Consider the following 15,351-nt stretch of genomic DNA (forward strand, 5'->3'; position numbering starts at 1 on the left):
AACACGGTTGATGTTAAATAAACACGCTCACCATCTGTACCGGGCTCGTTGCTGTGCGTTTGGACTGGAAGAACCCACGGTGACGGCAGCATGTGTCACACTTATGTCTGGTGTCTGTTCGGCTGCAAAAAGGCTCAAGAACCAATCCAAAGCTCAGGATTCAAGAGGGCTGGTGCTGTAAAAGAAGGACAATTAAAACGAGTTACTTCTATAAAGCTGTTTAAAAAAAATCCTTGAATTAAAAAACATTTTAAGGCTCCAAAATAAGAAAAAAACACAAGTTTCCTGCTGCAGAGTCCTGAAACATGTCATCAGATTACAATCAAGTTTATTAGCACTTCTCATTAACTTAGAAAAGAATCATGAAGTATGAACTATGAGCTGCTTTAGAGGGTGCCGGGGTCTCCAAGACCCCAAACGCAACATCTGGAGCTTTAGAGTTAAGTGCATGTAATATATATACATGTTTATTTTAACCATCGTCTTCAGTTTGGATCTCAGCCTCAGAGATACGAGAAGGAGCTCCGACATCCGGTGGTTTTCCAGACCCCTGGGTCGACCCGAACACACTGCCGGGAATATATATCTCCTCTGGTCTGGGAACGCCTCGGGATCCCCCAGGAGAAGCTGGAAAAGGTTGCTGGAGAAACCTGCTGCCAGCATAACCCGACCCCGGAGGAGCGGTCTATAATAGATGGACGTCGGAAGGGTTTCATGCTGTTGTTTCTATTTCCAGGACTCCAGGATGTTTCACGGGAAGGGCGGACGGTTTGGTGCGTTCAGTGTCCAGGTTTCACACATTGTGTTCATCCTCGGCCTGATACACTCGTGCACAGGTAAATTAGAGGCATCGGTAACGCTCCGGTTTATGGGAACTTAAATTAGTTCAAATGCTAAACTCAAACCTTTTCCTTCTCAGGCCAGACGGAGGTGATCGGTCCACGGCAGCCAATAGTGGCCGTTGTTGGTGACAACATCACTCTGCCATGTTCCCTCCACCCGGTCAGGACTGCTGTGGACATGACTGTGGAGTGGGCGAGACCTGACCTGGATCCCAGGTTTGTGCTGGTGTGGCGTGACGGGGGGGAACTGGAGAATAAAATTACATTCGGTGTGAAGTTTAATGTTTTTATCTTTTCATCATCTCATTTTCAAGCTTCAAACAACCATTTCATTCTGTGTATTTTAGTTAAATGTGTTTCGGTATGGATGCAGATAGATCTACAATAGCTAGAAAATTCATCTGTGCACATCAGCTAAAAAGTATCTTGCAGGGTGTGAAGATGTTTATGAATATCATCAATCAAAGATTTGTTGTCATCTGGATCTTGTTTTTACAGGTTTCTGCTTGATATTTTTATGAAGATGATTCATGTGCTTTTCGACACCGTGGTCTTCCTCACCCTGATGCTCTCGTGTCGAGGTAAAATACACTCATTGATCACAGTTTGGTTTTTACTAATATGGAGACTTGTTCTGGTGTGTTTCTCCAAACATTCGATTCCTTCAGTTTTGTCTTGATCTTTACTTTTTAATGAATTAAATGCCTCATCTCTCAACATTAATGATCACATCAGTCAAGAACAGCCTCTGAATCTAAGCTTGATATTCCTGCGACTCCAATCTGTAAAGCTGCAGCTAAACGACGTTATTTTTGTCAACATTTTGTGTGTCTTTGTTTCATTTGATAAATGATCAGAAATGTACAGACTATCAGAATTGTTCTTTTCTGTCAGTTGAACTAATGAGTTGACACATCGTACAGCCGGTATCACACCAAACAGCTGTTACTGACCAAATTAGGGGATATTTTTATGGTGGGAAATGAAATAAACGGTTTAAGGGGTTAAGTATTTAGTCTTTTTTAAAGGAAGTGCAAAGCCAAACCTTCAGTTTATCTTCTCAGGTCAGCCTAATGTGATTGGTCCACCTCAGCCAATAGTGGCCCTTCTTGGAAATGATGTCATTTTGCCATGCCGTCTGCAACCTGCTACAGATGTTTTTCACCAGACAGTAGAGTGGGCGAGGTCTGACCTGGACCCCAGGTATGTTTACGTGTGGCGTGGCAGCTTGGAAATGGAGAGTATAAAACACCCGGCCTATGAAGGACGAATGCAGTTGTTCTTGGATGAAATGAAACACGGAAACATTTCTCTGAAACTCCTCAAAGTGAAGCTGTCTGATGAGGGAACGTACAGATGCTTTGTTCCATTACTGGAGAGAGACACTATGGTTCATCTTATTGTTGGTAAGTCAATTTATTATTTATGGCAGACATTTTAAAGCTGATCTCTCAAAGCATTCCTGAGATATCACGTTCATGAGAACTGGAAAGGCATCACATCACAGTGACCTTGACTTCTGACCCCCGAAATCTAATCAGTTGATTGTTGTGAACAAACCATTAAATTATATATAAAAATAGACCTAGTCTCTAGGTCTGAGAAGATGAGCCAGTATAGAAGTGCGTGAAAGTGCAATACCACTGAGGGCCAGTAGGGGTTGGCTCCAAAACACCTCTGATTCCAATAGACACCCATTCAAAAAGCATCAACTTCTCTCCTGAAAACCAAGTCAATTCATGTTTTGTGTGTCCTATCACCAGGTGCTGCTTCCTCACCTGATATCATCATAGCAGGACTTGATGAATCCTCCAGAGGAGTGATGTTGGACTGTAAGTCTGCAGGCTGGTCTCCAGAACCTGAGGTGTTGTGGCTGGACGCTGAGGGAAACCTCCTCTCTGCTGGACCTACAGAGAGCGTCAGAGGTCCTGATGACCTCTATACTGTCAGCAGCAGAGTGACTGTGGAGAAGAGACACAGCAACAGCTTCACCTGTAGAGTCCAACAGAACAACATCAACCAGACCAGAGAGGCTCACATCCACCTTCCAGGTCAGAATAACAGTGAAATCATTTTCCTCTCTCTTTGCTGCCTCTAGACAGATGTGGTTAAATTAAATCTGTTCTGTTATTTATCATTTCAGATGACTTCTTCCCAGACTCGTCTGATTCCAGTTCATCTGCTCCCACCATCGTCGGTTCGGTTCTCGGCATCGTCTTTATTCTTGCAGTTTCCTTTTTTGTGTGTAAACGGAGACAAAACAAACTCAGTGAGTCACCGACTTTTTCAAATACCGAGCTGTCAATCACAAGTTCTTTATGCCACTGAAATACAGTCTCAGGTAACATCACCTGGATGATCACAGGATGTGTGGCGGTTTGTTTTAGGTTTGGAAAATACTGACAAACGTCTCGGTCGTAAAACTCAGAAAATGTGCTCGTTGTTTAGATCGTTCTTGTCGTATGAGATGAACTTTCTCAAACAAGAACTTCTCTAACTTCTCTGCTGTGTTTTTGCTGCTCTTCTTCCTCTTCGTACATTTGAAAGAAGTCAACAGAGAATAAGCACAAAAAGATTCAAACACTGTTTTTTGTTTCTGCACACAGAGAAGAAGAAGAAGAAGAAGAAGAAGAAGAAGAAGAAGAAGAAGCACCTCGAGGACGAAGAAGCACAGAAAGAGAAGAGGAGCAACTCTGAGAGTTTCAGTCTAACTGAGCCCCTGATGGAAACACAAACAGAGAGAGACATGAAGATCCATCCGTCACGTGAAGGAACAGGAAGTCAAACACATCTAGAGGACGAAACCCACCAGAGACAAACCAACAACGTTCTGATCCAGAAGAGTCCAGAAGAGACAGAAACTCAATCAGCCAATGAAAAGAGTCCAACAGAAAGAGATGTGAACGAGGCAGGAGATGAGAACAAAGGAAAATACCAAGAAGAAACAAATCCAGAAAATAATCTGCAGACTGAAGGAGGGGAGGAGACGACACAAGATGAAGACGATGAAGCTGAAGTTCAGTCTGTGATGGACGAAGACAAACATGAAGAACTGACGGCAGGAAGAGAAGCTGTGAATGACCCGGACAGAGAGAAGGAGAAACCTGAGAGAAAGCTACGAATAACAGAAACAGAACAGAAACATTATGATGAGAGACTTTCTAGATTAATAAGATTTAAGAAGGAACAAGAGAATCAGATAAAGGAACTCCGTCAGCAGCTGGAGGAGGTGGAGCAACAGAGAGAAGAAACTGAGAGGAAACTTCAGTCAAACAACTCAGAGGAAGACTTCAAACTTCTTCTAGAAAACAAGAAACATCTAGAGATGAAGAAGGCAGAACTTCAGAAACATCTGGAGAAGATAGAGAGAGTACTGAAGAGAAGAATTAAAGTAGTGGTTCACATGACAGAGAGGAAAATGAAACCAAGAAATGAAAAGAAGGAGATTAAAGAAACATCAGAGAAACCAAGAAATGAAAAGAAGAGGATTAAAGAAACATCAGAGAAACCAAGAAATGAAATCCAACAACAGTCCGATGAAGATGAAGATGAAGATCTTTGACATTTAACATTATTATTCATGATGTCTTCTGAATCTTCTGTTTTTCTCCAATGTTTTGAAAAGGCAACGCACTTCCTGTCTGTTTGAAATGTGCTGGATGAGTCATGTGGAGACAGAAAAATAAGAGCAACCTGTTTATTTAAGATCTTTTATTTTGATATTTGTGTTTCGTGTATTTGGAAATAGTTTTAGACTTTTAAGTTTTTTATAACATTTTTAAGAAGAGTAACTTTACAAACAAAATGTTTTCTTCTCTGTTTTTCTGTTTTTAAATGTTGTATTCTCTCGTGTTCAGACACCTCACCGTTGAACACGAGGTCCAGGTGGTGTCATTGACTCGCCACTAGAGGGAGACAAACACTTGCATCTTCTCCCTGTGTGAGCAGATGTTATCAGTTCAGGAAGTTGATTAAATACCGTTTTCACACATACGTGTACGTTGTGTTGGTTAATGTGTGTTCATGGTCCTGATAGGTGACCCTGCTGTTGTACAGGAACAATGAAATCAAACAAACATGTTATGGAGATGAATCATTTTCTAGCTGTATTTCTACTCAGAGTAGTGTTATTTTTCCCCTGTTGTTTTATTTGTGCAGTTTTTCACCATTTTAAAACATTGCATCTCTCAAAAAGTGAATTAAGGTGAATGAACATTTGTAAAGTCACATAAACACAGTTACCACTTCCAGTAAAGGAGCTCTATCGTAAAAACAATCCAACTTTGTCTTCCCCATTTTTTTTTATCTCAAAAACATGCAACAGATAAAAAGCTTTAGTTCGTTTTAATTTTTTTTTTAATGTGGGTATTCTTTATTTGTAGACATTAAAATGTAGGACGCCATACGCACTGTAGCAACAGACCCTCCCTAACAGGGATGATAATATTCAGCTTGTCAGCCTTCGAGACAGCATGTGGAAGAACATATGTACACGATTTTACAGTTTATTATTGTTCATATTCGACATTAAAAGGCTTTTCATTTGAAATAATACAGGAAACCGCGGCGTGCGGCCGACCAATGACGTGACTTCACGGACCGTGGGACTTCCTCGTGAGTGATGGATTTGAGGATGGACTCATGCGATTGGCTGAACAGGAGTAACTGATTGAGAGTGCGAGCGGGAACGTTAAACTGACGCCCCCTACAGAGATGCCCCGACGGCCACATTTACCTAAATTCACCAAATCCGGTGGACACGTGTATCACACCTAGACGCACAAAAAAGTTACATTGCACCGTTACGTCAACTCGACAGGAAGTCCACCATTTTGAATTCAGTCGCCATTTTGGGCGATTCTGACACGTTGTACTTTGTCGAACTCCTCCGAGGGATTTTGTCGCACCGACTTAAATTTAGGTTCTCTGGATAGAAAACATGTTTGGGATTAAAAGTTATCAAAATAATTCGTTTTCATCGATGTGTGTGCCCGTGAGAGTTGGCCATTTTGAGCGTCTCGCCATGAAACTACGAGTTGCTTTAAATCTTATGTACATGGACCGCCCTTCTCCAAACATCACAGGTATGATAACAGCCCTGCCCTGAAGACCCCTGTGGGGTAATATTCGCTCATAGTCATAGCGCCCCCTGTTGGCCACTGGAAATGACACTTTTCATACTTTCACATTCTACGTTGAGCTGGTTGATCCCACGAACCTAAAGTCGGGTCACAATAACCGAAACATGTAGTTGATGATATATTGAGATGTTCGTTCGACTTTGTCAATGTGCATCGCCGTGATGATGCGGCAAAGTTTGATGTCTCGCCGTGATACAGGAAGTTGATGTTTAAGGTCAAAGGATGCTTGAAACCTCACGAAATGTGTCACATACATCCGGCGTGGTGAGACCATACATCTGATATGGGTTTTGCGAGTGGGCGTGGCCAAGCGGCTCGCCAGTGCCCCCTAGACTGCAGCTCTGGCACCTAGTTTCACCTACATGCACCAAATTTGTTGGACATGTGTATCACACCGAGATGTACCGAAAAGTGTCTCGGCATCATGAATTTGTTTTCGTGGATCGGTGTGACCGTGTCGTGGCGGCCATTTTGAGCGTCTCGCCATGAACCTGCAACTGACTAACTTTTATGAACATATTCCGATCCTCCTCAAACATTACATCTTTGATAGCAGTCCCGCCCCGAAGACACCTGATAGTAATATTCCGTCATAGTCGTAGCGCCCCCTGCTGGAGACAGGAAACGAGACAAAAATAGCAACTTTAATCGGGGATATGCGGCCCCTCGCGCTGCACGTCGGGGAGACGGCTTCAGGGGGGCGGCACACAGAGTGTGAGGGCCCGTTATCACTGCTTGCAGTTTTAATTGTGTTTAAAGCCATATAAGTTACTTAATATTTAATTTCTTTTTAACAAATCACATTTTTTTTTCACCCATACAATAAATATCTACTTTGAAGGAGTCAGCATGAAAGCTTGACAAGTTAATTTAGCACTGAAAGACAAAGAAAATCACAAACTTAAGCAATTAGCACCAGATTCAATATCTTTGTGGTTCAACATCAACCCGTTTTAATCTACTGCATAATGTTCCATATTTGCCCGTGTTAATGGTTTCCAACAGTAGGGGGCAGCACTGAGCTATCAATGGCCCCTCCATCCAGCCTTAAAGTGGTGGAAAGTTGAACCAAATTCACAATAGTTGTACAACCGAATGAAAAGGGACCTTTTAAAACGTGTTAAAAAGGACTCTTCTGTTTCTTTTGCCTCAAAAACCTTCTTGACGTCACATTAGTGGGAAATGTACACGGTTTAAAGAGTTTTTACATCATAACTGTGATTCATATTTAGTGGATTTCAGACTGGCCGTGTTGATGGAGAGACGTATTCTACGATGAATGTGATGTAAAACAATGTTGAACAGGTATTATAAATGAGTGGGAACATGCAGCAGGGACTTTAAAGTCTGAAAAGAACCAATCTTATTCTCTGGGATCAGACATACAAGAGCAAAAAGCAAACGTGGTGATGAAACCACTTTGTGTTTGTAGCTGACCACGACGAGTGTATTTGTGGAGCTGCAGCTTCTCCGTTCTTATAAACGGTGTGCAGACGTGTGAACACACAGGTAGACTGAGGTGGTTTAACCGCTGTGCTAAAATAAACCACACATTGTTGAAATGGACGCCAACGACGTGAGTCAAAGACCCCAGACAAAGACTGAGGAAGCCAAACAAACCACACAACCCTTTAAACCCGGTAGACAGTTGCACTACTTTAAACTGTCTCTTCAAGCCTGGTCTGACTGGTATTCAGTACATTTCCAGCTCTGGTTTTACGTGCATTTTGAATTTGCACACAAACTAACAGCATGTAGAAAAATGCAGAATCATTCACATCTTCTTCTGAAAATTAAAACAATAATCATATGGATGAAATTGTGCTGTTTGAAGATTTAGCAAATTAATTTTTCAGTTTCTATGAAGTCATAGTTTTAAATATTTGTGTTGTATGAGTATCTGTAATTAAGAAGAAAAAAGATCAAACTGATAGCAAGATAGCTTTATTTAAAACCATCTGTACATTATATCCAACGCCACTTTAAGTTTCCCTTTTTATGTTGAATCCACCTTCCTTCAACCTGCTTGTCTGCCTCTTTTCATCATTGTAATGATGTAATTGTAAGTTACTGTAACATCCTCTAGTTTGCCTGAACAGTGAGACGTCCTGCTTTGCTGGCTACTTGTCAGTCGGTCCGTTGGCTGTCAGTGGCCTGAAAAACACACAATACGCAAAAATGTATTAAAAGTGGGTTCATAACTTCTACCAGACAGACTCAACAACACAGAGCTCACGTTCACCACGTAGCTGTGCTATATATATGCTCCAAGTTATGCTGCCGTTCCACTTCTAACATGGTAAATTCAAGTGATTTGTATGTAGAAGACTCAGTCTTACTTACAGTTGACTGAAGAATAGATGATATTGTCCTCCAGTAAACATGGTGCGGTGGCTCTGGATGCTTCTGGTTCTGTTTGGAGAATAAATGCACATTAAATTCAGAATATATGTTTTAGTTGTTCCAGTTGCTTATATACCACTCAAAGGACATTTTATTACTGTTAGTACGAAGAAAGATTTATAATACTTTTGTATCACTATCGAGTTGTAAAGGACTCTGTCGGCCATTTTTTTAATCCAAAGAAATAAAACATTCATCAGTCACATCATACAGCCATCTGTACGTTTAACTCCTTATTGTGTTTGTGAAAAGTTTTTTCTCAAACTTTTGTTTTCTCAGTGGATCTAATCTCTTGTAGTGAAGATGACTAAATACTTGTACTGCTTGTAAGTCTATTAAAGTAGAGGCTCTAAAATGTAACGCATCGCCAGATTAACGACACACTTATTCAAAACTTACTAAATGATTTTATTAATAATTTAGTTTTGACTAAATTATTAATGGTGCAATAAACTGCGTGAATGGAGCGTTTTCTATTATATAACACATAACATGGATCACAGATGTTATAGCCTTATTTATACAAATCAATCCCAAACAGTGACATAGACGTTGTGCAATAGAAACTACCTTTCTTCTTCCCGTACTTTTGAACAGCAGCATTTGTCACATCGTCTCGATCGACTGCATCTCCACCTGACAATGAAACACACAAATTTAAATTTAAATTAAAACAAGCTGTTAAAAAAAAAAAGACAGAAAAGAAGTAAAAAATATACCTATGTCATTCCTTTGTTTTTTGACAACAGCATATGTTGCATGGTGTGGATCAATGACGCTGCCCTCTGTCAAGACTAAGACATAAATAGGAAAACAGAAATGTGCCATCATGCTTATCAGAAAAAGATAATACTGGACACAAAACCTTTTGTCTTCGTCCTGTGAAGCTCTAAAGTGAACTTTAACACACCTGTCAGTGTGAATCGGAAAACAAATGCAAATACGGCTTCAGCGTCAAGACAAACAAAACAAATTATGAACTACTTCCCATCTTTAAATCCTTTCCAGAACAATATGTCAGTCCAGTGGAACAAGTCGTTTCTCACCTGTGATGTCTTCATGAGACGGAGGTCGGTGTTGATTTTCATTTTGAAGTGGATTTAATGACGTCATTATTGTGTTTTTGCTTTACTTATTTACTTATTCGTACAGTTGCAGACTGCTGATACTGATACATGCCAGTAAAATGGTATTTCATTTGTTTACCACCAAATTATCCAAACATCATGTGGTGTTAAAGTAGAGAAAGGTCTTGGTTTAATTCAGAAAACAACGTCAGCAGTACACGAACACATGACCGATGAATTTCAAGTCTTTACCAAACATGAATTAAAGCGTAATCCAACAAAGGACTCATTTGCCAACGTGACTTATAAAACATACCAGAACAAAGTAAACAAAGTTTGTAGTCAATATGGTTGCGATACCTTTGTGTTTCCTACTGAGCAGTACTCCCGTCAGCAGCAACAGAGCCACCAACACAACACTGGAAAGTGCCCACAGCAGGATGAAGGTTTGAGGAGAGACACTATGAGAAGGAGGAGTCTCTTCGTTTGGTGCTGGAAGGAAGAATGATATCAGAAATGTGCTTTTTAAAGCAGAGCAACATTCATACACACAAAACAAAAATCACCTTCACTTTGTTTAAAAACCAGCAGTCGGCTTGCTGGTGATTCTCCGACTCCAGACATGCTGCACTTGTAGAGTCCTTCGTCAGACTTGGAAATGTTTTGGATGGCGATGCTGCTTTTATACTTGGAGTCAAGACCGACACCATCTTTGTAGAAATCAGCGATGTGTCGTGACTCGCTGTTCTCCTTCATACAATGAAGACTCACGTCATTCCCCTCGATCACAGGTTGGGCAGGAATGTCCAGGATCACTGAACCACCTGAGCAATATCAAATATTTAATAGATTACTTTACTAACGTATGTTTATTAGAATACATCCTATATGATGCCTTTCTATGGTTTTTGTAAACAGTTAGCCAGAAAAGTGTTGTATACTTATATGCAATTTACTGTATGTCACTGTGAGCAATATAAATATGACTTGCCAAGTAGATAAATAATAATTCATTTCTGTTGCAAATTATTGGTCAATAACATCATTTCTACCAGACTGTGGTGAAATCAAAGGTTCTGCCCATCCAGTGAGACTATTCAAACATCATCGTGGGATTTATGTTTCTCACTGTTTGAATGTAGACCTATTACATCATGATTGAAGCTGATTGTATTACTAATAGAAAACTTGTAATGAATCGCTCAACATACCAGTAACAGTGATGTTGACAGCATCACTTCTTTCTCCCTGTTCATTTTCACACCAATATTCTCCACTGTGCCTTTGAAAGGCGTCATTAATTGTGCAGGATGATGCAGATGTGTTCGGTGTCTCAGAACAGTTTGCTGGAATATTTCCATGGCTCCTCATCACTCTCCATTCTGTGAAGAGATCCAACTTCCCACATCGTACGGAGAAAGACTCGTAGACAAAGAACTGTAGTCTGTTTGGAGAGATGTGAGGAAAAGCTACATCTGAGACGGACGAGCAGAGAAAGAAACAGTTCAATGAAGACGTAACAGTTAGACAATCACCGTGCACAAAAACAAGACTAATAATTCCACAAATATGAGAAATACAAAATGAAAATAAACAGACTTAATGCTTGTTGCGCTCGGGTGACGTTCAGGGGTTTGGTTGTGTTCATAAAACAGAAGTACAAACTTGAGCTTCATTTATCTTTGACCCCGAAGCACTTTAAAGGACGTTTTCTTAGTTAATCAGTTTGTTGCTAAGATTTAACCAAAAGGAACAAATCAACATCAAAGATCATTTTCAAGAGAATCAGAAAAGCGTCAGAGATCCCGATGAACAGAAAACAGATCGCGTCAAACTTACCGGCTTTCTGAGCAAAGTGCACTTGTGCAGCGAGCAGGACGAACACATTCACCCCTGGAGAGAGAAAAGAGCTTCACCTCTGACACTGGAGGAAATACAACTCGGATCATTTGGGAGAATCGGTACTCACAAACGTGGATGCAGAGAGCTGTGACCTCCATGATGTAACTGCTGATGTTACTGCTGATGTTACTGCTGATGTTACTGCTGATGTAACTGATGTAACTGCTGATGTTACTGCTGATGTTACTGCTGATGTAACTGATGTAACTGCTGATGTTACTGCTGATGTTACTGCTGATGCTGATGTTATGTAACTGCTGATGTTACTGCTGATGTTACTGCTGATGTTACTGCTGATGTTACTGCTGATGTTACTGCTGATGTTACTGCTGATGTTACTGCTGATGTAACTGCTGATGTTACTGCTGATGTTACTGCTGATGTTACTGCTGATGTTACTGCTGATGTTACTGCTGATGTAACTGCTGATGTAACTGCTGATGATGTACTGCTGATGTAACTGCTGATGTTACTGCTGATGTTACTGCTGATGTAACTGCTGATGTTACTGCTGATGTTACTGCTGATGTTACTGCTGATGTAACTGCTGATGTTACTGCTGATGTTACTGCTGATGTTACTGCTGATGTAACTGCTGATGTTACTGCTGATGTAACTGCTGATGTTACTGCTGATGTAACTGCTGATGTAACTGCTGATGTAACTGCTGATGTTACTGCTGATGTAACTGCTGATGTTACTGCTGATGTAACTGCTGATGTAACTGCTGATGTAACTGCTGATGTTACTGCTGATGTTACTGCTGATGTTACTGCTGATGTAACTGCTGATGTAACTGCTGATGTTACTGCTGATGTTACTGCTGATGTTACTGCTGATGTAACTGCTGATGTTACTGCTGATGTTACTGCTGATGTTACTGCTGATGTAACTGCTGATGTTACTGCTGATGTTACTGCTGATGTTACTGCTGATGTAACTGCTGATGTTACTGCTGTCTGTCTGAGCATCAGACTGAAATACGACTGAGACATGATGGAGGTCAGAACCTCCTCTTCCTGTTTGAACTGTTTCTAATGTTGATGCAGTAGCAGGTTTAAACTGGAGCTCTAGACGTACCGCTGAGACATCACCGCTCTGCTACTTATATAAGACGTCACTGTTTTGATCTAAAAATAATACAATAAAATGAGGAGAGTATTTATGACAGTTAAAAACGTAAGTTATCAACCTTTAAAATATGCACGAGACCTGAAAGTAGAAAAAGTCTCCGTGCCCTCCTTCTAGGTTCAGAGCCTCCTTTGTCCATTTTGAAATATCATTGATGGAGTCAATCTGTAGTAAATAACTTTTTGGTTGAAGTTGACAACAATTCTGGAATTGAACGTCTTTTGTTTGAATCCAAACTTTCATACAGATGGAGACTGCTGCTTTTTTTTAGGAGGTTGAACCTGAGATCAAAGTCAATGATAACAAATGACAAAAGCATCTTGTGGGACTTTGTCCACGATGAACTCCCCCATCACACCTCTCTGCTCTCTGTTTGTCTGCTCAGGTCTTCTGACAGCAGAACAACTCTGCCCTCTGCAGGCCGTCAGCTGCGTTACACTTCCACGTCCACATCTTTATTGACCCCGTGAACTTTCCGCCCTCATAAAATACAGAAGTCATAAAGCGACAGCTATACATGTAATGTCTGGCATTTTATGGTGTTGTGGTAAGCACACAAAGGTGAAGTAAAACTGTTAGAAGTGGACCACCAGGAACAAAGTGAGTAAACTACTTCATGATGAACTTAGCTGAACGAGGCCTGGTGAACATTACTACTCTGTATTTGCCTCCATCACATTTATTGTATCACAATACATTCATCCTTCAACAGGTAAAACACGGGAGGTGCACACTCTTTAACATGAGTGTAGAGTAGATGGAAACAGAAACGCATCAGGCAGTAAAACCAGGTGAACACACCTCAGCAGATTACAGATAACACGTGAAAGTTCACATGAGTTTTCTGGGGCGACTTTGTGTTTGAGGCTTATTGAACTCTGAGGTGAGCTGACTTCATCACGCAGACAGCAGGTAAGCTATTCAGAAAAACATGACTGACTATATGCTAGATAAACAATACTTTCAGTCTTTTTGCATTTGCAACTTCAACCAAAAAGTTATTTACTGCAGATTGACTCCATCAATGATATTTCAAAATGGACAAAGGAGGCTCTGAACCTAGAAGGAGGGCACGGAGCCTTTTTCTACTTTGCATTGCATCAGAAAGCCTTTCTGTTGCTGTTGTATTTCATCAACTGTCACACTTCTGTGTTGTGAAGTAAAAGTGCAGCTTTAGTCGGCAGAGTTACTGAAGGCAAATTAAAGTGGTCAATTTCTAGATATGTTTATAGTTACTGTGCATTTAAAATATGCACCGACTATAAATAGGTACCGCAGACAACCCCGCTCCAATCAATGTGAACTAACCCTTTAATTAAATATGTGTTTATGTTTTGGACTCTGTTACATCAAAAAAACACAAAATGCACTAAAATTTGAATATTTTCAATAAAAGTATGAAGTATTTTGATTATTTATCTTGATATTAGGAAAGCTCTTCGTCTCTACATGGTCTCAACATTTTGTTGCTTGTTTGCAGTTTATGATTTCCCAGAACTCCTGATGCCTCCACTGGAAGATCATTATTCATTTACCAGTGTGTACTTTAGTTGTGTAACTTCTAGATGAACACACTTCAGTAAAATCTGCTTTTCTGTTTTGTACAGTTGCTTTATATGTTCGCTTTTGCAATTTAATGCTTTAATGATTTTAATATTGAACGGTTGTATTATGTAAGTATGTCATTTCTCAAATTAGGAATTCAGATAAATTTAGTCGCAGTATATTTTTAAATGTTTTTGTTACACAATTGTAAATGTTTACTTTTTGTCAAATTTGACTTTTTTGTGGTTTTGCTTCAGATTATTCTGATGGCTGAAGTTTTTTTTCACTTATAAAAAGAAATTGGAAAACAGACAAAAATTAAGATGTTTGTTTAGATTCTCTCCCTTTTCTTTCAGATTGTGTCTTTTATTATTGAATATTTATGGAGGTTAGTGTAGACATGGTCCATAAGAGTCTCTGGATCTGATTAAAGCTGATCGGCTTTAACTGTTGTCTGTCTCAAGGTCTCAACCACTAGGAAACACACAGATTGACTATTGACCTACATTTCTATGTTTTGTTAAATATCTCGTCCGACTGCAGCTCCAGTTGATGTGAGTAAAATAGTGAAAGTATTTGAGAGCATTGAAGCAGGGCTGACAAACAGTATGTTGAGGGAAGAAACCTCAACACAGACGTCCACTTTATTTTACAACTTATTTTTCTGGTTGTCCTTTAAACACCAATCAGGCGGTTCTTTCCACTTTATTGCTCTATTGATTGTAGGCCTTTTTAAAAAAAATTCTTATTTGAAATGTCTGCTTTGACTCACTGATCAGACTTGCCTCCTCACCAGGTGATACTCCAGATGAACCCAGTATTGTCATGCCCTTGATTTGTGGCTTCGGTGGATTCATCGTAGGTGTCTGTGTCGGTGTTCTGGTCTTGTGGTTTATTAAACGTGAGTCCAATCTTGCTGTTTATGAAAAAGCACATTTCAATACAAAACACAAACGTTCATTTTAAGATAAAATTGTATGTTATTCGGTTTAAGTCTATCTAGTGGAACAATTTAAAAACACATCATACAATTTACTTCTCTCCATTCGATGAATCCAAAATACAATATAACAGTATTTCAAATGATCCATGTCTTATTTTAGAGTACAAATTGTATCATGGAAGAAAACATCTAAACTGCTCTAAGAATGAAATATTGTTTGTCATTTAAACTCCCATTTGTTCTGTTTCTGTGGTGTTTCTCTGAAAAGGGGACAAGAACAAGAGGAATGGGAGAAGTTTGCTTGGATGTGGTTCAGAAAAGGAGGAAGATCATGAAAAGATGCAGCTGGTTAAAACACTGAAGGAACAGAGGAGCGA

At 40.0% G+C, this 15,351-nt stretch overlaps 2 protein-coding genes across 2 annotated transcripts; one reads left to right on the forward strand and one right to left on the reverse strand.

Annotated features, from left to right (window-relative positions):
• The first annotated feature begins 634 nt into the window (after window positions 1-634).
• On the forward strand, window positions 635-4,714 carry LOC138636538 (butyrophilin-like protein 1). The gene is made up of 7 exons (XM_069724590.1): window positions 635-836; window positions 920-1,111; window positions 1,871-2,248; window positions 2,606-2,893; window positions 2,986-3,111; window positions 3,449-4,212; window positions 4,700-4,714. The coding sequence occupies exons 1-7, from the start codon at window positions 695-697 to the stop codon at window positions 4,712-4,714; spliced, it is 1,905 nt and encodes a 634-aa protein (XP_069580691.1). The 5' UTR covers window positions 635-694.
• A 3,231-nt stretch (window positions 4,715-7,945) lies between these two features.
• On the reverse strand, window positions 7,946-11,453 carry LOC138636539 (high affinity immunoglobulin epsilon receptor subunit alpha-like). The gene is made up of 9 exons (XM_069724591.1): window positions 11,423-11,453; window positions 11,293-11,346; window positions 10,665-10,928; window positions 10,020-10,277; window positions 9,814-9,933; window positions 9,106-9,180; window positions 8,957-9,022; window positions 8,323-8,395; window positions 7,946-8,137 (listed from the first exon to the last, which is right to left on the reverse strand). The coding sequence occupies exons 1-9, from the start codon at window positions 11,451-11,453 to the stop codon at window positions 8,104-8,106; spliced, it is 975 nt and encodes a 324-aa protein (XP_069580692.1). The 3' UTR covers window positions 7,946-8,103.
• Between the last annotated feature and the right edge of the window lie 3,898 nt (window positions 11,454-15,351).

Source organism: Brachyistius frenatus, unplaced genomic scaffold (assembly GCF_029030835.1).
Source record: "Brachyistius frenatus isolate BFR_SWC_R1_liver_20210118 unplaced genomic scaffold, ASM2903083v1 Contig_384, whole genome shotgun sequence".
Classification (NCBI taxonomy): Eukaryota; Metazoa; Chordata; class Actinopteri; family Embiotocidae; genus Brachyistius; species Brachyistius frenatus.

Excerpts from the sequence above, each read along its gene's own strand:
- LOC138636538 (XM_069724590.1), top strand. The coding sequence starts at position 695 with ATGGACGTCGGAAGGGTTTCATGCTGTTGTTTCTATTTCCAGGACTCC. Across the intron at positions 837-919 it reads CCTGATACACTCGTGCACAG|GCCAGACGGAGGTGATCGGT; the intron begins GTAAATTAGAGG and ends TTTCCTTCTCAG. Across the intron at positions 2,249-2,605 it reads TATGGTTCATCTTATTGTTG|GTGCTGCTTCCTCACCTGAT; the intron begins GTAAGTCAATTT and ends TCCTATCACCAG.
- LOC138636539 (XM_069724591.1), bottom strand. The coding sequence starts at position 11,453 with ATGGAGGTCACAGCTCTCTGCATCCACGTTT. Across the intron at positions 11,347-11,422 it reads AGCTCTCTGCATCCACGTTT|GGGTGAATGTGTTCGTCCTG; the intron begins GTGAGTACCGAT and ends TTCTCTCTCCAG. Across the intron at positions 8,138-8,322 it reads TATTCTTCAGTCAACTGTAA|GCCACTGACAGCCAACGGAC; the intron begins GTAAGACTGAGT and ends TGTGTTTTTCAG.